The sequence below is a fragment of the Cyprinus carpio genome, chromosome B14 (genome assembly GCF_018340385.1).
Source record: "Cyprinus carpio isolate SPL01 chromosome B14, ASM1834038v1, whole genome shotgun sequence".
In the NCBI taxonomy this organism is placed as follows: domain Eukaryota; kingdom Metazoa; phylum Chordata; class Actinopteri; order Cypriniformes; family Cyprinidae; genus Cyprinus; species Cyprinus carpio.
The window spans coordinates 21,130,748-21,151,788 of NC_056610.1; the positions used below are offsets into that span (position 1 = coordinate 21,130,748).

Genomic DNA, 21,041 nt, shown 5'->3' on the forward strand with positions numbered 1-21,041 from the left:
AAAAAATTTTTGCTCTCTCCCTCTGTCTTTCAGTCCTTTCATCTTAACAGCTGAAATAAGTTTTGGGACAGTGGGGTTTGTGGTCAGGGCAGATGGAAGACTATCTGAGAAGAATATTTCCTTGGGATAAGGTAATGAATTTGTCTCGAATCATATGCATCACAGCAAAACACAACTGGAGCGCTAGGCATGGGAGAGAAAACAAATGCTGTCTCTGCACTGAATCTTACACTACTTTGGCTTCCAGCCTCCCACATGGATGTCAGGGGTATCTGTATCTTGTAAGTTTGTATGCACTGATATATAAAACAATTTAGCTCAAAATGAAATGAAATATGAAACCAACCAACCAAACCGAGCACAGAATCTTTTACCAAATGATTTCTGAAACCCAAAATATAAATTAAAAAATGACTACTGAACAGACATACCTTGCACAACAGTGTAAGAGGCTTCTACTGACGAAAGATTCGTGATGACAGTGATGTCATCATCTCTGTTGGAGCTCTCAATGTCAATGTTGATGGATTTTTCGATCTCCCTATGCAGACTTGTAACCATCCCCGTGGGGTACGTCACATTGGTTAGCCTTCCTTCACTGTCATACCTGAAAATACACTAAATGTTAGCAAAATGCATTTTCAAATTCATTTTTGTAAAGCACTGGAGACAATCATAACTATACCCAATCTTTGACCATCTCAAAAAATAAACTGTGTCATCTAGACAATCAACCCATAGAGGTTCAGTGCTATCTCTGCCTGTTTCTCTTTTTCTCTTTCTCTGTGTAACATTACATTAGGGAGCAGATCTGGATTCTGCCACAGATCTGTCACAGTCTGGCTGATGTCTGTGCCAGTGCAGTGGCGTGTGGGGAATTCTGCATTCTCAGGAGCAAGCTTGTGCTCTCCTGTTCCTGGAGATTTACTTTCCTGCGGAGTGTTCCAACTCTAATCAAACACACCTGAAAAAGTTAATCAAGATCTTCAGGTTCCCTTGAAAATTACAGGCAGGCGTGTTGCAGGGTTGCAACAGAACTCTGTAGGAAAGGGAGGAATTTATCCAGCGCTCTTTTCAAAGTCAAACAGATATTCCTCCTGGATATCTCTAGCTTTCAACCACAGTGTGTTCCATGACAAGCTTGGGGTTGGTGATATTATTTTACTGTTTCTGAAGAAGTCTTTTAAGCTCAGGAAAACTAATATTAATGCTGATTTTTTTTTTTTTTTTTTTTTTTTTTTTTTTTTTTAATGTTTTGTTTGTGGCAAAGCTCATGATATGCTTTTTTAATGATTCTGTAAGTGAACAAAAAAACATACTGATATGATATGTAACATTATAATATTCATGTACTGTCATCTCTGTAAACAATTTAATTTTATCAAAAAAATCATCTTTGCTTTTCTCCACAAACAAATAAAAATCATAAATTTGCTTTTCTCCTTGGGCTGATTGTAATGTGGAAACAATGCTATATTAAACTTCTGTAAAGTGTTTCATGCATATACAAAGAATTAAATGTGCATGCTACATAAACAGACACACGGCAACTTACTCATAAAAGGTTGTCCAGCCAGTCTCATCAGCCTTGGTAGCCAACAAACCAGTGTTTCCATTGTATCCCAGCAGAACGATCTCCTGGCTGAGAGCAGAGATGGAGCGCAAGCTTCCTGCAGGATCCAGTCCCAGTGTAACCACCTGATTCTCAGGCTGCAGGATGAGCCTGAGCAGTCCCACACCACCCTGCCCTGCCCCATCCCTCCGCACTTTCACCGTATTATTGCAGTTATCCACCACTGTGGCCAGCTCTCCATCAGAACCATAGCTGAAATTGTAGAGAGGCAGACCCGTCACAAGACTGATGGTCTGTAGGTGGAGACCCTCCTCATTAAACACATACAGCTCTTGTTCCTGAGGGGACGCAACCTCATACTGGCCTAACGCTGAAGGCCCTGGTCGGTTAGTACGCACAGCCCGGATTCGAATGTTATTAAGGTCTGCAATATAGAGCGTGCCATCCGGTGAGACAGCCAGAGACATGGGGGAGTTGAGGCTGGCATCTGTAGCGTATCCATCGTCTCCTGCAAAGCAGTTACAGTTGACGTCGTTCTTGCAGTCGCACTCCGACGCAGCACCAGCCAGAAGTGACATTTCTCCGTTGGTGCTAACCTGCCGAACACGGTTGATCTTCTTCTCGTCTGTCTCGGCGATATAGAGCACACCCGTATGGGAGATGGCGATAGCCGTGGCGCTCTCCAGGGCGGAGTGGATGGCCAGTTTGCTAAGGGAATAGTCAATGCCAGGCACCTGGCAGTGCATGGGACGCCCCGCGATGATACTCACTTGGTGGTTTTCAGTGATGCGTAGGATAACGTTGTTCTCTAGCACATAGAGAGAGTTATCCATGGGGTTTACTGCCAAGTCGGTGGGCCACTCCAAGCGTACCTGGATAAAATATTATTTAAAGTTTTCCAAAAAATAAACTATTTAGATTAACCATGCACTTTTCTTATATCGTTTTCTGGGTTTCGGATTAAGTTTTTGCAAGCCTGCTAGACATGATTAATACTTGCATACAGTATCTGTGCTTTCAGCTCAGAGGGTCTGTTTTGAAGATTTAGGATTTAAAGGAGTAGATTTTATGATCAAATGAATCATCCAATTTCCTTTTTCTGCCTGTTAATAATTTATAATGTGTGCTGTCGGCTTGCTGACCTGACTGACATCCATGCTGGAATCGCAGCTCAGTGGGCGCACAGCAGTGAGGTCATTGGCGCCCAGGAGAGTAGAGATGATGCCGTTTTGATCCACCTTCCTAATCATGGTGGCGTCCACAAAGTACATAATCCCTTTTCAAAAAACATCAACACCTTAAAATACAAAAACAAACAGGTTAAAGAGTCAACAAGGAAGTTCAAGGGTGACACAGACTCTCAAACCCTTGTTTATTTTTGTCTTCTGCTTTTCTTAATGATCAGAGCAAGTGAATCTTTGATCTGGTTTCAACCTGTCCTAAGTTTATCTTCAGGCTCTGCTCAATTCGTCTTTCCCTCCCAAGCCCCTGTCCTATATAAGCTAGCAAATAATACACGTCCATCAGGCGTCACTCCTGTGTCAACCCATCAATTCCCCTTATCAGACACCGAAGGCAGAGCAGATGAGACTATCTTCAAAGTGCTGACAAGAAGATGCTTATAGAATGGACCTGTGTAGGTGTATGATGCAGAGGGGTTTGAACAAAAAGACGGGGAGACAAAGAGCATGAAGGGAGAGACTGAGTGCACTTGACTGAGCCTTTTCACTGTGAAGTCATTTGGGAATCAGTAATGAGGCCTGTGTAGTCTGTCACCTCTCTACTCTCTCCCTCCAGAAGCTCAAATTCAACGTCACATACAGAAAATGTGACAATGTGACATCCTTGACAGTTTGGTGTCAGACTGGCTATTTTTTCCTTACACCAAACCTGGATTTCACTTTTAAAACCTGCTCCAACTTACCATTGTACCTTTATCTTTTCCTTTTTTACTGCTATATTTGTTTTTGCTTGGATACGTTGTGTTTCAATTCCAGTTTGAACCAAATTCAATTTGATCGTAACTTTGATTTTGTGACCCATTATGTGTATGCGAAATTCATAAAAGTTGTTTAGATATTTTTGAATGTTTATTTTATTTATTATCATTTATTTATTATCATTTTCAATTCCCCAAAAAAAAAAGTACACAAAAATAAACACAAAAAATAAACTCAATAAAAAAACCTAAAAAAAATCAAATAAAAAATAATGCTCTCAAACAGTACACCTATACACATCACAAGAAAAAAAATATTCTCTAAAAAATGTTTCCTCAAAGTATCAACTTTGTCTCAGATGATACTCCACTTTATGAGGAAAAAATAGATACAAATGAGACAACTGACATACAGTAATAAAACATAAAGACATTGCTGACATCTCATCTTAAGACTTCTCCAGTCATTTAGTCCACCCCTTTTAAACAAAAATTTGCATTTAGTCTATTGTACAATAAGTACACATTCTTACATTGCTCAAATCTGCATCTCCAGACTTCTCAAGTAAATGTCCATCCATTTCATCGTGACATCATAAATAATATGGAAGTTAAGATCTATCATACTATCTATCCATTTCATCGTGACTTTATTCAGAACTCTTCCTCCTAATCTCACCGAAAATGTCTGAAACAATCACCAAAAATATTTAATAGAACTCATTGTGATTTTTCCTTCTGTGTGATCTACCTAAACACCAACACTGTATAATACAGAAATATGCTCGCTTACAGCTCTGAACTGTAACATGAGAGTTAAAAGAGCCACCACATTAAGTAACATTATCTTTGAGAAACAGACTGAGAGAGAGAGAGAATACCAAGAGACTCCGATAATCGAAGCCGGAGACTCACACTCCCCATAGCACATTCAGAAATTAATTAATAGCTTAAGGTTGGATGTTCTCTGTGATTGTGGAAGCAGCTGGAGGATAAGGCTCTTTTTATCCATGTTAGGTGTCACTGCTACAAAGGAAGCAGATGTAAAGACAGCCTGCAGAAACATTTCTTCACCTCAGACAGAGATATTAGTGTGATTTCATCTGATGTGAAAGGGATAACCCATGCAATAAGCAATAAGATCTAGCTTTTGTTTTGGTTTCCTTCAATGCTTAAACCTCACCTTTGGGGCTCATGAGAGTGGCTTCTACGGCTTTGCCCCCATCCCCGCACCTCTCGTCGAAGGGCAGGCACTGTTCTCCTGTGCCCGCCACCACTTCGGCATTGTCGGCCAGCAGTCTTCCCCCTGTGAGCGATCGCACCTTGTAGATTCGCCGAGAATTTGTGTCAGAGATGAACAGAGCCCCAGAGACTGGGTCCACAGCCAGGAAGTACTTATGAGTCGGGTTGTTACTACGAAAAACAAGGTAATTACGGAGTCAGTGCTGCAATTAGGCATAATGCTTTGCTTTATCGCTATATTTATATTCAGTGAATAATCCAATTTAAGTTAAAAAGAAAGAAATCAAATTAAAGGCTCACCTGTGTCGAAAATCCTTATTTCTGTAAATGAAGAAAAGAACAAGAATCACAGTTATGATTCCAATGTAATATGACAAAATATATATATTGTATATTTTATTTAAGAGTAAATTGCTAAAAAAAAAAAAGAACAATAAAGTGCCCCTATTATGGATTTTTTAAAATGACCTTTCATGTAGGTGAAAGCTTTCAGTGTGTAACACAACTCTTTAGTGAATGAAAACATCCTGCAAAGTTTCAAATCTGAAAGTAACTATATTAGCATCTACAATCTGAACATTGAAACAAATAGTTTTTAAAACAATAACCGTTTCATGTTGACGTCAACATTAAAAGCGTGAAAAATAGCGGTTTCCCCGGTAACGTTTTGTGCGCTCACAAACGCTGCTTTATTAGGCATTACAGGCAAGATGAAATGAAAATGCTCAAGGGACCAATTACGCAAGCTTCACGCAAAGATGAAAAATTTCTAATTGGGAGTCATTGAGCAAATGTTTTTGCATATCATAAGACAACGAAATTGTTTTTTTGACCTTGCTGCATGTCAAAAATGACCAAGTATGAACCTTTCATTACCCAAATAGGGGCACTGTTTATGAGCCCCACACTAAGGACCATAACTTATTGAAAAACTATATTAGTTTACACTGCTGCACTGCATTTTCTTTATAAGCATTGCAGAATGCCAGTTTAAAAAAGGATTTCTTTTAAATTTTATCATTCCTAACAACAAAAGTCTCCTCTGCTCCTTTCTCATTACCTGAGCTCCAGTATGCGTGTGGTATTGAGTTCTGAAAAAACTATATCCTCTGGTGCTTTCTCAGTACCTGAGCTCCAGTATGCGTGTGGTATTGAGGTTGGGATAAACTCTGCGTACGAAATTCAAGTCTCCGACGTAGAGGCTGCCATCAATGCCTGCTGACAGGGCTACAGGTGCCAACAGCTTATTTCCATCAGCCAGGCCATTACAGCTCGGGCAAGAGATGCTTCGTCGACGCCCATTACCCATGATGCTTGTGATGATGGGTGGCTGCTGGGACACAAAGACGTTCTCACCGCTGCCCTTATGAAGGATGCCTGGTGTCAGATGAATAAAGAAACAATAACCATTTAAATGGAAAAAGAAAGTGCCATATTCAAAAGACCATTTTTACTAAAAGCTGTTTACCTGAGCCATTACAACCACATTTTCAGAGCATTACATTAAATTATTGATCAAAATGACAGGCTCTTCCACTGAAAGCAGCCAGGCATCACAACACATACACCCCCTGTGTCACAAAAAGGAATGACCCTTCAACAACTCACAAACAAGATACTAATACAAATTAACCATAAACAATCAAGACAATAAATATAAGAAATTAAAATTAATAAAATTACTTACTTACAAAGAGTTCATCATACCCTAACCAAGCATGTAATTTAAGTTCACATATTTATCAAATTATTTCATTATGGGATCAAGTGCTGCCAGTAATGCCCCATCTAAATAAATATTTCTAATACATTTTATTTATATATTGTTCTCCTTTGTGTTTGTCTTATTTCATTATCGGATCAAGTGCTGCCAGTAATGCCCCATCTAAATAAATAAATAAATACAGACAAAACAGGTGCATTTTGCCCCTCTACAAGAACATGAGGCTCATACCACTGCGCAGGTTGAGATATATGGTGTTTGTCCAGAGACCAGCCGCCCAGATTGGAAGGTTCCAGCTCATAGCCTTGAAGCATAGCAATCCTCTTCTCCCACAGCACCAGACTAGGACATGATTCATATTCATACCCCACAGAGACTGGGGACAAAGACAGAGAGAGGGAAAGAGAGAGAGGGAAAAAAAGAGAGTACACAAAATGTATCAAAACAGCATTTAATTAACTACATGACAGGCCAATATTAGAGATGATTAATTTACATACAATGCAAGCAGATTGGATGGGGAGTCTAGCTGGGAAACAGTGAGGAAAAATATAAATATTTATTTGAAAACCACATGCTAAATTAAAAGCCAGAACATTTAGAGCAACAATGAAAATTCAGCACTTGGAGACGCACACGGGAGGCAACTGCAAGCTATAAATGACCCTACAACAATCATCACAACATTTCTCTTTCCAGCTTTGTGGACTGCTGGGCAGAAGTAGGTTTTGGGCAAGCCTTCACAAATCACCGCAGCTTGGGTGCTTTCACAACCACAAAGCACCTCGGTAAAGTGTGAACGTGATTTGTTCAGACACCCTGTGGCTGGACATGACTTCAGCTTTCACTTCTCCAAGAGGACCGTGTGATCTGTGCTGCTGCCACAGGGTCATTGCAAGATATGTGTTTCCACAAAAAACTTTCCTTCCATGTCTTGAAAAGTGGAGCACAACTCCATGAATCCATTAGCATAAATACATATGGAGATATACCGACGAGGCAGGTGAGAATTTATAGCTGTGTAGACGCAAGTGGGACTGTGGGTACCTTAAAATATAAATGAAAAAGATGTAGAGAGCTGGAAGGTAGACAGGCTGAGAAAGCAGCGGAAAGACAAAGAGAGATTAGTGGGTGTTATAAGGAGGTCACACCAGACAGAGTGCTGTTCTCAGCGTTTCCCTCGGCTCACTGCGGCTGCTCTCTGAACCTGTGGTGTTTCTCTGACAGGGACGGTCAGGCTGAATGATCTCTACGTCCACACGCACAAACACAAAACCACAAATACTTTCCAATTTCTCAAATTCTCACTGTGTTCAGTCAGCAGAGTGACCAATTACCCCTGGCTGTTTAACTGCCATGTGTCCTGAACGCTCACTACAGTTGGCCAGGGTCCCAAATAAACACCCATCAAGCACCAAACGTAAATAAATTTTATAATTGACAGATGAATTTCACTGTGTCACAAGCCAATCTGGAGGATGACAATTTTATTTATTTTTTTAGAATGGATTAGTTGGATTTTGTGTGTTGTGATATGAAGAACATCTGTTATTAACGTTACTTAAAGTAGTGAAAAGAATGTTTGTATGATAAGACGAATTTGAAAAATGGTGAAAGCACACAAACCAAGCTTTTCAAAGCATGAGAGCACTTTACATTAACCATTTCAAAAGAGGCTCATAAGAGGAGAGTTTAATGTGGGCTGGGTAACATGTACAGAGCTCACATTCCATTTAATCCGCATAATCCACTTCATAAATTACAAATGCATTTTGCCATTAACTTACATTTTAAAATTCCTTATATTAAAATTCTCTAAACTTAAATAAACTCAAATTCATGACTACTCCATGCACCAAGACGCCAAATTTTGTATTTACAGTAGTGATGGACCAAAATTACGTTTTTAACTGAATCAACAAAACCAAAAATTAAAGTTTCAATTTAGCAGAAAACCGAAACTAGAAATAAAGTTTAATGAACATTACTCAATATATACAATAATCAACACTCAAAAACTGAGCTGTATATAACATTTAAACTGCACATAAGGCTTACTATCGAGCTACTGAAACTGAATGGGTTTCCTGAGGTAAATGCAACATTACTTGACATTTCTTACAAACTGTTTTATTGATGTCTTTCTATGTTTAAAACACTAACTGAAGATTAAATTAGACTTAATATTTCAGTAACTGTTTCTTTCAACAAACCTTCTGATCATTCATGTTTACTTTTTGTTATAACTAGTAATAAAGAAGAAGAAAATCAGTTCATGTGCTGCTGGAACTGAGGAGGCTACAGTGATGTCACATTTAAGAGCTTTAAAATATTTGTTTATTTACATTTCATTATAAAATTTCAAACCAAAATTAACTAAGCAAAAAGCGGTTCAACCGACTCATGACAACGATTTTCCTTTGCGTTTTTAAAAAGTTTCATATACAGATGACAACACTATCAAAACGGTTCCCATTCACATGGATCCACAAAAACGAATAAAACGCTGTATTATGCATGCTAGGCCAGTAATTAATTAATCCACTTTCAAAAAAACAAAGATCGATTAAAAACTAGAAATTGATAGCCCTAGTGTCCACACACCTGACATTTTTACCTGTTGTAGATTATTCACATTGTGAGCACAAAATCTCTTTACCAGCTGACATTTTTTACCTGTTGTAGATTATTCACATTGTGAGCACAAAATAGACACTGACACGGTCAAAACGCAACATCTCGAAGTACTAACTACCAAATATGAATGTTTTTCAGTAAGCATGTGCTCATAGACATACTTTTCTAAGAACAGTAAATGTAATGGGATAATACCATTGTAGCACGTTTGCTAATAACTAAGCCATCAATCCATTCTAAATTAATTATGTATGCTTACCCACTGCATCAGAGAGGCCATAGACACGCTGACCATATGCATCGGTCTTGTCCCAGATAAAGGTGTATGCGAGGTTGGGTGAAGCGTGGAACCACTTCTGGAAGAGATGGCCCTCCACGGCAACCATCAGATGGACTTTGACCAGGCTGAGAGGCACCACGGCTTGAGTCATGGTGATCTTGAGTAAAGAGCGGTAACCTGAGGTCCGTGAACTCAGATGACAGAGCTTCAGACTGGTACCAGGAATCTCTAGCTGCTCATGCAGAACCTGGCAGACAGATGGAAAAATTACTTTCACGTCACAGGAAAAGGGTATTTTAAAACAAGAAAAGGACATGATTAGGGAGGTCAGGGGGTAGAAGAAAGACTAAAAAGATGAAAGGAAGGGGAAATGCAAAAAAAGAATATAATTAGAGTGAAAATGGTTGAAGAGGGATGACCTGAGAGCTTCGTCAGGTTAACAACCTGTCAACTAATTTAATGACCAGAGAGAGTGGTGAAGGAACATGAATAAAGTGAAAAAAGAGCGATACTTGGGAAGGGAGCAAAATTGAAGGGTGAAGTCTAATTGAAGAATCCCATCATTACAAAACCCATTAATCTGCTAATTACAGTAATGAAGGCTTCAAGGAAGTGAGAATCTCATCACACCTGTGTCTCTGGAATGATGGACCTCTCTCCTGGCCTGGAACTGAAGAAAGAAGAAAGGGGGGAGGCCACCACCACAGGATCAGGCCTCGCAAAACCGCTGAGGTCACAGCTAGGGATGGTGTTCTCCTCAGTCTTCAACATCAGAGTGTCCATGGCATAGAAAATGTTCCACGGGAGCCACACTGTGCGCTCTTGACTCAAAAATGGAGCCCGCTCGAATCGGAGGGTGAGAGAGGCTCCACCATTGGCAATGAGGTCAAATCTAATGACACAGAGCGAAAGGAAGTGGGAAAGGCAAACAGAGGGCAAAAAAACAACAACCCAAAAACAAATATGTACTTGTGTTATTCTCAGTTATTGATAGCACCATTACGTTCTGAATGCTTTTACCATTAAAAATGCCATTTCGCTGGGAGGGATAATTCATTGTTTTGATAGATTGCAGTCATTTCGATGGAAAGACTGAGTTTACTCGGCTCTAAATGAATCTAATAAAGATTTGCTCAGTTAGCATGTAGCTCTCTAAATCACTACAAGCTTATGTAAACAAGTAAGTCACAAAATAAGGCTCGGCGGCAGAAATAATCAAAGTGTTTCAGAGGGGAAAGGGTTGTTTGTTCCTTGAATGATCGGCTTGGATGTGTAGGTAGTTAAAAATTACATTTAAATTCCAAGTAAAACTCAAGCATTAAATAACAACAAGACACAATAAACCCATTAAACCATTTTCCAAATAAAAAATACAACAACAAAAAAATTTAAAATTCCCAGTTTTAAACACTTAAATTGCCATCTGCTGTCGTGTGAGGGTGTAAACTCACACCAGCTACTTTACAAACGACACAACAACCCCAACCATTATCATTCAAGCAGCCATAACCACCTTACTTGACAAATGACACATTAACTCCCACCAGCGGGGTTCCATCTGTTGTCACCACCTGACCTCTGATCAGTGATGCCAGACTGGAGTACATAGAACAAACAAAAAAACATCAGCTGCTCGATAACCAATAAATCCAAAGCAATACCATCAAGCCAACAACTGCTGTCAAAAAAAATTCCCATTAGCCAACACTTCTGTCAGTTATTCCAAGAAATACAGTAGAAAGAGACAGAAAGATGTTGTAGCACCACTGACAACAATCGATACAGATCCTCAAAAATAGCTCTGGGGTTACGAAAACACACAGAACTGACAAAAACTATCCCAGCACTCTTTTCTCTCAACAGATATAGCATAAGTTGTGTGCACTTCAGTGGATATTTCATTTTTCTTCTACCCTAAAATGCAAGAGACTTGACATTTACCAACCCAGCAGGTAGGAAGTTGTTGTTCGGAGTAAAGTAAGTTACCTTGCGTTAAAGGGATTGTCTGCAGGGATTATATGAGTGCTGTCCCGGCCTACTAGCATCTTGACACGGTCATAGAAGGAACGGACTTTCTGCTCAGTGTGCTGGCCTTGCTGTATGACCTGTAAGGGATCCCTGGACCCTTTACAAAGCGGACTGTTCTGGCAGGGACTTTGGATACAGCAGTCTGGATCCATACAGTCAGTCAGACCATCTAGAAGAAAGAAAACAGCGGTGTGATGAGTAATGCCATATTATCATGGTGCACAATCAATCAGAGCTGCCTAAGGCTGCAAAAGATTTCTCTCTTCATCTGCTTCTCTGTCAAAAAAAAAAGAAAAAAAGAACATTCTTCATCTGTTGAACAAGAGGCCGTTTCATCAAAGTGTTCTTGTACATTTTGAACACAAAGTTGTTGGATTTGAATTTCATCTCTGTGCCAGTATTCATTTAGATCGAAAAGTGCTTTCTTCTTTCCCTCACCTTTAGGCTTTGAATTAAATCACTTACTACAGAACATCAGAAATCAAACATTCAAGTACATCATTACAAATAAAAGCCAACAAAACTTATCACATTAAATTAATGAAATAAAATTAACAAATTCACATAAAAATACACACAAAAAGATAAAAAAAAAAAGTGTATAAATAATTCAATTTTAAAAAACTTTCCATTATGCTAACTTAATTTACTACAAGTAACCACAAACGACGGAGTGTACATTAAAGCTGCAGTCACTCTTTATCCAATTAGAGCATGAATTATGCTAAAAAAATTACTACAAGTAAAAAAAAAGAAGAATTCCCCTAAACGCTTAACCACTTGCTGTTATCAAACTATTGTAAGACATTCATGTGTGATGGTATCAAACTTTGTCTGACATACATATCAATTTCTTGCTCAAATAATGGTTTGTTTGTAAGAACAAATAGCAAACTTTCAAATAATGGTTTGTTTGTAAGAACAAATAGCAAACTTTTTTTTACATAATTCCGTTATTACGTAAAATAAAACAGAAAAATTACACACAGCAGCTGTTCCTGTGCACATGTGGCTGTTCAAATCACACACAATCTTTGTCACAAAGTTCCCACAGAGTCAACAAAAGATCTCTCACCTCCTTCATTGTCTTTGTTGTCTGCACATGAAGTCTCCATGGCGACATTGCAGCCGGTGCCTCTCCATCCAGTCTTGCATTCGCAGTGCCAGCTGTTTTGACCCTGCAGACACTGTCCATTTCCATTACATCGGTTCGGACAGCCATCTGCAACAGACAGAAAGAGAAGGAAGATGGATTTAGAGAGGCTGAAATCAAACACACCAGTCATCAGAGCACTGATATATCAATCATTGTGACCAAAAGTTTGAAAACAAGCTAGAAATAGTTTAGAGTTCAAAGTTCAACTGAACTAAATGGAACTGAATGATTTAAAAAAAAAATAATAATTTGGCTTTTGGTGTCACTTTCAAGTTATTGGGGTATATATATGTACATTTTCAGTTAATCAGTTGTCAGCTACTTTTTAATTTATTCTTAAAATTAGAAGGTAAGAAAAAAATTGTTTGTATCATCCAAACAAACTAAAATAAAAAAACACAAAAAACAAAAAAAAACAAAATATAATGCTGCAGACATTATCCAGACAATCAAAAATGGACTGCCACAAATGAACACGAAATGCAAATTAGAACCATCCTTTATGTAAATACGTATCTAGATTTTCAAACTTTTGGCTGTGACACTACAGGCAGACATGCATCAGTGCTTACACACAAACATATCTGCCTCCAATGCACTCAATGCCATCTAAGGGGATGAAGTATATGAAAAGCATTACTATTCACACCTCAAATCAGTTCAAACTCTGAGAGCAATTAAATTATCTTCGGTAGTCTGATAGCCGCTGTTGGTAGCAAATGAATTTATCAGAACTCATCCATTCAGGAGGGGATATTTGTAAAGAGCACATACACTCTCTGACTGTTCATTTACAGTGGCTGATTTGATTTGTCTGGATAGAGAGCAATGCTCTCATGTAAGAATGTCATGTAAGAATGACACAAATACAGACCGAAGTACGAGCCTGTGTGTGTGAGAGAAATCAAAGACTTTTAAATAAGAACAATGTGAAAAAGTCCGATTTTCATGATATTACCAAGAAGTAAGGTACCGAATGTGAAAAAGTCCCACTGATTTTCATGATGTGTCACCTTGTAAAGGATGGGTTTTTCAAGTAAGAGAAAAACTTGTGCTTTGATAAATTATATCACAAAAGGTGGAAATCAATCTTGTCACAACAGTTTTTTGAAGAAAACGTGTTTAATGTATGCAGTTACAGGATAAACAAAAAGACAAAAGGCGGAAATCAATCTTGTCACAACAGTTTTAAGAAGAGTGTGGATTGATGTGAATGTTTTAAGGAAGCTCTCTCTGAGAGAGGCAGAGACTGAGATAACTCTCTCTGGGAGAGACCGAGACTTCGTGTAAATAAAACATGCAGTCTAAAAATCTCAGCACTGCCGTGGGCATCGTCTCTTGCCTCGCTGTAAAAGGAAAACCACGCTGCGACCTCACACTGTGTCATCAGAAACCATTGCAGGTGCCCCAGAGTTCAATCTCTAACAGTTAACACTTCTGTTAGTGTGTCACAGCCTCCGCTTATGGTTACCCTGGAAACACAGCCTTTTGGAAGGAGCCAGTTTCCTTCATCACAAGGCTATACAGCATTATTGGCAGCTGACCCAGCGCAGGTGACACTTCAAACGATTTGTGATGAGTGAAATGAAATGGCCTCGACCAGAGGAGTGTGAAAACCCAGCATGCACTGGGACACATTCAGACATTGTGACTCAAATCAAATGTTGCTTTAATTAATGTAATTTTCAATGTCTGGGGTCCTTGGGATGCCACATTAACAGGCTGCTATGCATCGATTGTCACGCAATATTGAGCTGAGAGGAAAGTCACTTAGCAATGATTGCCTTTTAAATGAAGCTGCCATTTTAAGCAGCCAAATACTTATGAAACACCAGGACAGCAAAATCTATGGTAATCATTGATCTTCCTCATTGGACAGCACTGAGCAGGGCCCCTCTTTCATGCCAAAGGCCAGTCGATTCTCAGAACACTAACTAGAATAAAGTGGGATTTCACAAACTATTAAGCCACCTGGCTAAAGTAATGCGGGTTGACTCTATTGTAATCTACTTAAAAAGGAGCTGAGATTGCCTTGAGTTATGGGTCAGCGCACACGGTATGAGAGAGGTATGCAAAGGTGAGATGGGGAAAGAAGCATGCTGCATAGCAACAGTCAGTGGTTGATGGATGGAAAGATGGATAGAAAGAGACAGATGGATTGGTGGAAAGGGGAAAAAACAGAAAAAGAAAAAAACAGCAGGGTTGCAGGACTGCATGAATTGCAGGCAAAGAAAGAAAGAAAGAAAGAAAGAAAGAAAGAAAGAAATGTCTTAAAGGATGGGAGGAATACTACAGAGAAGAAAGAACATGTGGAAGAGAAATCCAGTCCTCCACCTAACTATCCCATCCACTGGCCTGCAGCCCTCTCGCCTTTAAAGGTCATAAAATAAAGGTTAGATTCATAAATCCTCCAAATTCGCTTTAGGAAGAGACAGATAAAGACCCACAGGGAGTGAGCACCTACTGCGTAAAATGCCCTCTGTTTGGATTTTCCTTACCTACAGTGTTCCATGTAGTACTACAAAGTCAAATATCCTAAACTTCAGCATGAGAATAGTGAAAGTTGAACATTTTCACTCAAATGGTTTCTGAACTACAGCAGAAATGGGGCAATGTCCTGTGCACACTGAACAAGTTCTCTCAGAAGCCTAGTGTGTTTGGGAAACCTGTTTGGAAACAGTCAAACTTTTTTTCCCTGTAATTTCTGTTTTGTTTAACAGTACAGATATGTGCACTGCAACTTTAACAGTTGCCACTCCCTAAAATGACATTCAGATGTGCAGTTAAACCTGGGATAGGTTTTTTTTATGGTGGGCGTGGTTTCCATTCATGATCCAATCAAGTGAAACTCATATCCACTCTACCCTAGCATACAAAATCCATGCCTCCAGCGGCCATTCACCTGCAGTCATTTTGGCCAATTAAAGATGCGAATTTAAATCAAGTAACAATTATCGCTAGCTCTTGTGCCAGACTTGCTTCCGTCCACCGATGTATGAGCATTCAGGTGATCACTGTGGGCCCTGCAGTTAAACTCCTCATTATCCTGCTCTCCCTGCAAACATACCGCACTCCCCTTCTCAGAAAAGCACACACACTTCTGCCTCTCCATTAGTATTCATAATATGAGTTGGAACTCAGGAATGCACTGAGACAATGTCATTACCATGCCGCCTGTGGTCCTGCACCCTGTGTTCCGAAATATGCACAGTAAAAACTCTGCTTACTGCTCCTGACCAAAAGCTCATGAAATTTCACATTTATCTTAGGATCCACTCTCTCCAGATCCCTTTACTTGCAGTAGTGATATCCTTCAGGTATAGCAAATTCTATGTGATCTTTGTCTCTACTCTGCAGTGTCCTCTGTCATTTAGCTCTTTTGTCTGAAGCAGACTTGATGGAAGTATAGGATGACTTGCCTCCTGCGTCACTGTTCTGTGCAAACATAAAGGCAGACTCAAACAGACTGCTAGGAGCTGGTGTGTCCTGATGAGTGCTGCTCTGCTTCTAGTAGAAACTGCAGTCTACTTAAATGCAATCATTACCATTATGCTTAGAGTCATGTAGTTGACCCAGTCTTTAACTCTGCTCCTACAAAAGTTGGAGGGAATGGGGGTGGTGTACTGTAGTGTTTCCAGTTCAAGTATATTAACTTGAAGTTCATCGGTTCCAACCACATCAAGAAGCATTTGCTATTTTGCTCTTGAGCAAGGCTCTTAAACTCATGTTGCTCCAGAGAGACTGGTCCTTTAATAAGTATATGGTGCCATTCTATGGCATAATTCATTCAAAGATGCAGAAATAAATCCTACCTATAAAAGAATGGAATAACAAAAAACAAAAACACAACCAAACAAATAAAGTTAAATACTCTGCTGGAAGATAGCTAAAAAGCAAAATATCATAACAAAAAACATAATCCTAAAGATTCTTTTCAAACTCTTGCTCTTGACTGGCAGACCTCAAAGACGCTATCGTTGCTCTTTGGAACACAAATTAAGATTCTTTTGAAACTCTTGCTCTTGACCCTGCAGACCTCAATGGAACCATGTAAAGGACCCATTGTGAAAAACATGGCACATCACTTTCTCAAATCTTTTTTTATGAAGCTACAAGATATTTTGTATGCAACTAAAAACAAAAAGAAATCCATTCAAGCTTTCTTCTGACCCTGCCATTCATGACAGACAGACACAGGTATGTGAATTCGCTTGTACCATGCATTTACGTCAGAAGGCCGGGGAGCGTTGTGCAGCATCATCACATGCATCACTGAGTAGTACACATGGACTATTTTGACAAGGATAAGATAAATTGTTGAAAAGTATTCTCAGTTTTCATTCTCTGGTTGAACCATGGTAGTCACATGCACTATTTTTCTGTCCTTTCTGGGCCTTGAACAGGTAGTTGCATTGCATCTTAATTTGTTGGATCTCATCAAAGAAAAAAAATCTTAATTTGTGTTCCGAAGATGAACAAAGTTCTTACAGGTTTAGGACAACATGTGGATGAGTAAATAATGAAAGAATTTTAATTTGAGTGTGAACTTTCCCTAGGAAGCGATACAGTTAACTTGAAATGTCATTAAACCAAATGTGATTTTTCAGTTAGCTTGTTAGAAACACATTATATTATCTAACTGGTTTTGCAAAATTATTTTTAAACTGTTGCTCCACCTTAATTGACAGACCCGAAAGACTTGTTGGTTTTGACAACATGGCAATTACTTGACTCATGAATCTTGCAAGATAACCATCCAACCACCATCCAAGTTAACATTCATGAGCCAAGACTTTGCCAAGGATTCATAAAGCCCTAAGTACAGTAGACATACTGAAATGTACAGTACCATGATAATTTGGGCCATCTAGGGGGAGTTGTACAGGTAAATCTCACTCCCCTTGCCTTCTAGAGGCACTAGTAACTGACACTAAAGAATTCAGTCTTCAGCCTTCAGCGTCCCTGTTAGCGTGCCTGCCTCCCAGTGCTGGCTGCTGCCAGTTTGAGCCTTGCTTGGAATGGGCAGAGTGGAATTGCATTGGTATTGAGATTTATTATTATATGTTATGAATTGCGCTTTGACTCAATCAACAACTTAAGCAAGACATATATCCTCAGGTCACTCCATTGAGACTGTCTTTGTAATAACTTGTTGTAGACATTTTTTTGATGTCTGCTTACTATCTATTAAATTATATGTGGAACATGGCTACTCTAATGTGTAGTATTACCCCATACTCTGAAGGACTGAAAAGTCATTGTTTTAAGTGGCTCAGGCAGATTGGAAACTTTTGTAGCTCAGTTAATGCTGTAGGAGAGGGACATTTAAAAAGCAACAAGGTGCAAAACAGATGATTACAGCTATACTATCATCATCTGACAACAAGAATATAAACACACACGCTGAAGAACACAGACTAGCACTATGAACCTACTCGACACAACATTCTACTCCACAACGGCTACTCTACAAACAGAAGCACACAGTTGTTATGCAGCCAAGCTATCAGAGGCGGGGGGGTTGCTCACAACCAGACTAAAGTGCAGCTAGCACTAGTCACAGTACGACGAGGTACAATACCTTCAATACTCCCATCCCAAAAGTCTGCATCAGAGAGGACATTCAGAAGAAACAAAAATGCGTCATAACAAGAAGACAAATGAATACATGTGTTGCATTTGAATCAGTTAGAAACAGAAGAATTCTGAGAAATAAAAATGGAAACTGAAGATGGAAGCCATTTACAAGGCTTTTTTAGCCTACAGAAAGAGTTTGATGACAATAAGCTGGCAGACTTCCTGTTGTGGCGTATAATGGGGAGAAGGATTAAAGGCAAAGCACTTTCAGTCTTTGTCGTTCATGTCATCTTCGGAGTGACAGACAAACATGCACACACATATCCACAGATGATAAGAGAAAGGAAAACTCTGGCTTTTGAGTCTATTTTTGAGAGAAAGAAGTCAAGACAAAAAGAGGTGTGACTTATCAAGGTGAAGACGCCTCTACCTTTCATCAGTTGCTGCTACTCCACAAGGACTGTTCATTACCCAGCAGCCCACACATCTGCATCCGCTGTCTGAGGCATGATCAAACTCAACTAAGTCTGTTCTCAGTCCAACACAAGACAGAGAAACAGTCTAATTCTCCTCAATAATCCCCCCACCACACACTCTTGCACCTCAGCGCCTCATTCATCTCTCCTATACCTACTGACCCAGTGGCTACTAATTTCACCTTGGTCTGTCTTATGCCCTATTTACAACTTGTATAAGCTTATGGGAACATGCTTCCAAACTGATTTAAAGTCAAGCTTTTAGTTTGCTATTCTCTACCTTCAAATGATTTAAACTTCTCTTTCAGAGATTTGGGTCAAATGATGCACTTGATTTGTACTTGCAGTCATGCAATGGCTGTCACTTGAATGTTTCTGTCATTTTCACAAGAACGTAGGGAAGGGGTGTTCAATCCTGCTCCTAAAGGATCATTTTCCGGCACAGTTTAGCTGCAACACACATGTTTAGATGTTTCTAGTGACCCTGAGGAGACTGATTGGCTGGTTCAGGTGTGGTCATAGGGTATCCCATTTTTTCATCATTTAGATGAGTGCTCATGAGAGTCTCCTTTGTTGCTGCTACAGTATGTATCCATGCACACTTTTGTGGACTCTACAGCAGACTGCAATCCCTCTGGATTTATATTACCAAAATGTGGACCATAGGAGTTTTGGGCAGCTTTTGGAGCATGGCCTTAATATTAATCGTTTTAGAGTCATGTACTATATATCCCATCCTGATAGATCAGTCAAGAAAAAAATCCCTGGCATAAACTTTTGCTGGTTTTCTCCTAAATCCCTGAGCTGCATGCAAGTAGGTCATGTTCCTGGATCAACATCCTTTGCTGGTCCTTAAGAAACCATTGCCCAAACCAGGGGTGTCTAATCCTGCTTCAGGATGGCCACTGCCCTCTAGAGTTTAGCTCCAACCCCAATAAAACACACCTGAACCAGCTAATCAAGGTCTTAGTAGGCATACTACAAACTTCCAGGCAAGTGAGTTGGAGCCGAACTCTGCAGGATAGTGGCCCTACAGGTGCGAGTTTGGACACCCCTGACCTAAACCATAATTTAGGCAAAAAATAAGAGCACTAATAAGCACTGTTTTAGACCCTAGCCCCAGCTCTAACACTTTCCCTAAAATCTGACTGGTTGATAATATTGTTGCCCTGGAACCAACAAGGATGATCCAAAAACGGGTCCCTCTCACGTTAAGCTTAGAGGAGGGATTCTATATAATGCTCAAGAGAGCAGTAGAGGCAGAGCAGAGACAGTGATTTGGCATCTGTTGTAATAGTTAGCATAGGGAGCAGGAAAAGATCAGTTCCTGGGTCAGGGCTGGGGGTATGCCTACCGATGGTGCAGTGTTCTCCATTCCAGCCCTGTTCACACTCGCACTTCCCATCTTTACAGGTGCCGTGCTTCACGCAGAGTGGGTTACACACACGCTGGTCACATGCCGCACCTGTCCAGCCCTCCTCACAGCGGCATGAGCCACCCATGCATACACCATGTGTCCCGCAGTCGACTGAGCAAACCTCTGTGTGGAGAAAAGGACAGAGCAGTAAAACCACTATTTACATATCATACATAAAATATCAGGTATAAAGAAATGAAACATTTGTATTACTGAGATCCAATCAAACATGCATACTGACCAACAGAACAATCAGGGCCCATCCAATTGGGGTCACAGCTACAGACGCCTGTGTCTGGAATAAAAGCACCATGACCATGGCACTGATCTGGGCACTGTGCTCTGGGCAGCTCACAGTTTGGTCCACCCCAGCCTGGTTTACAGTGGCACTCTCCGTTCACACAGATGCCATTATTTGAGCAGGTTGGATCCAGGCAGTCAACTACGAACAAAAGGTGAAAGAGTCATGAATGAGGCTTCTTCTGTCAGAAATAAAAAGACCCTATCATGCTGCTTTATAAACTCAGTTTTCTTTCCTGTGTTGACAAAATTTTTATTAAAAAGGAAGCTAGGGAGGGATGTACTGAAGGGCTTGTCCCTGACCCTTAAAATTCCAAAAATCCAATCAATTACACAACGTAACAACAATGAACATGCTACATTTGCTACTCTATTCAAAAAGTCAAAAATTGTTATTATTTATTCTTGATAGTATTTGACTGGATAAAATTAGTAAGTGCAAGATGAGTCATAGGAAAAGGAAAGACTGTAAATTTAAAATTTTAGGGGTGTACTAGTAGCTGTTAAGTAAAACCCACAAACCAACAACTTTAATAATCAGTATCCTATTTTCCCATTTATTTACATATTTGATTATTTATTAGACCAGATTACTATACCAACATACTAATACCAAAAACATTCAAAAAAAAAAAAAAAGGATGGACATTCACATATACCTGGGCTTTCTGGGATTTTGAAGAAGGCATGCAC

At 39.6% G+C, this 21,041-nt stretch overlaps 1 protein-coding gene across 1 annotated transcript in view; it reads right to left on the reverse strand.

Annotated features, from left to right (window-relative positions):
* Positions 1-21,041, reverse strand: part of tenm2a (teneurin transmembrane protein 2a) — a 100,307-nt gene that overhangs the window by 5,560 nt on the left and 73,706 nt on the right. Inside the window, 16 exon segments of the mRNA XM_042738812.1 lie at positions 432-607; positions 1,556-2,445; positions 2,716-2,870; positions 4,696-4,925; positions 5,055-5,075; positions 5,882-6,131; positions 6,709-6,724; positions 6,726-6,853; positions 9,374-9,641; positions 10,025-10,379; positions 10,913-10,990; positions 11,381-11,591; positions 12,498-12,644; positions 18,160-18,183; positions 19,986-20,171; positions 20,290-20,490. Of these exon segments, the coding sequence (XP_042594746.1) occupies positions 432-607; positions 1,556-2,445; positions 2,716-2,870; positions 4,696-4,925; positions 5,055-5,075; positions 5,882-6,131; positions 6,709-6,724; positions 6,726-6,853; positions 9,374-9,641; positions 10,025-10,379; positions 10,913-10,990; positions 11,381-11,591; positions 12,498-12,644; positions 18,160-18,183; positions 19,986-20,171; positions 20,290-20,490 (3,336 nt within the window).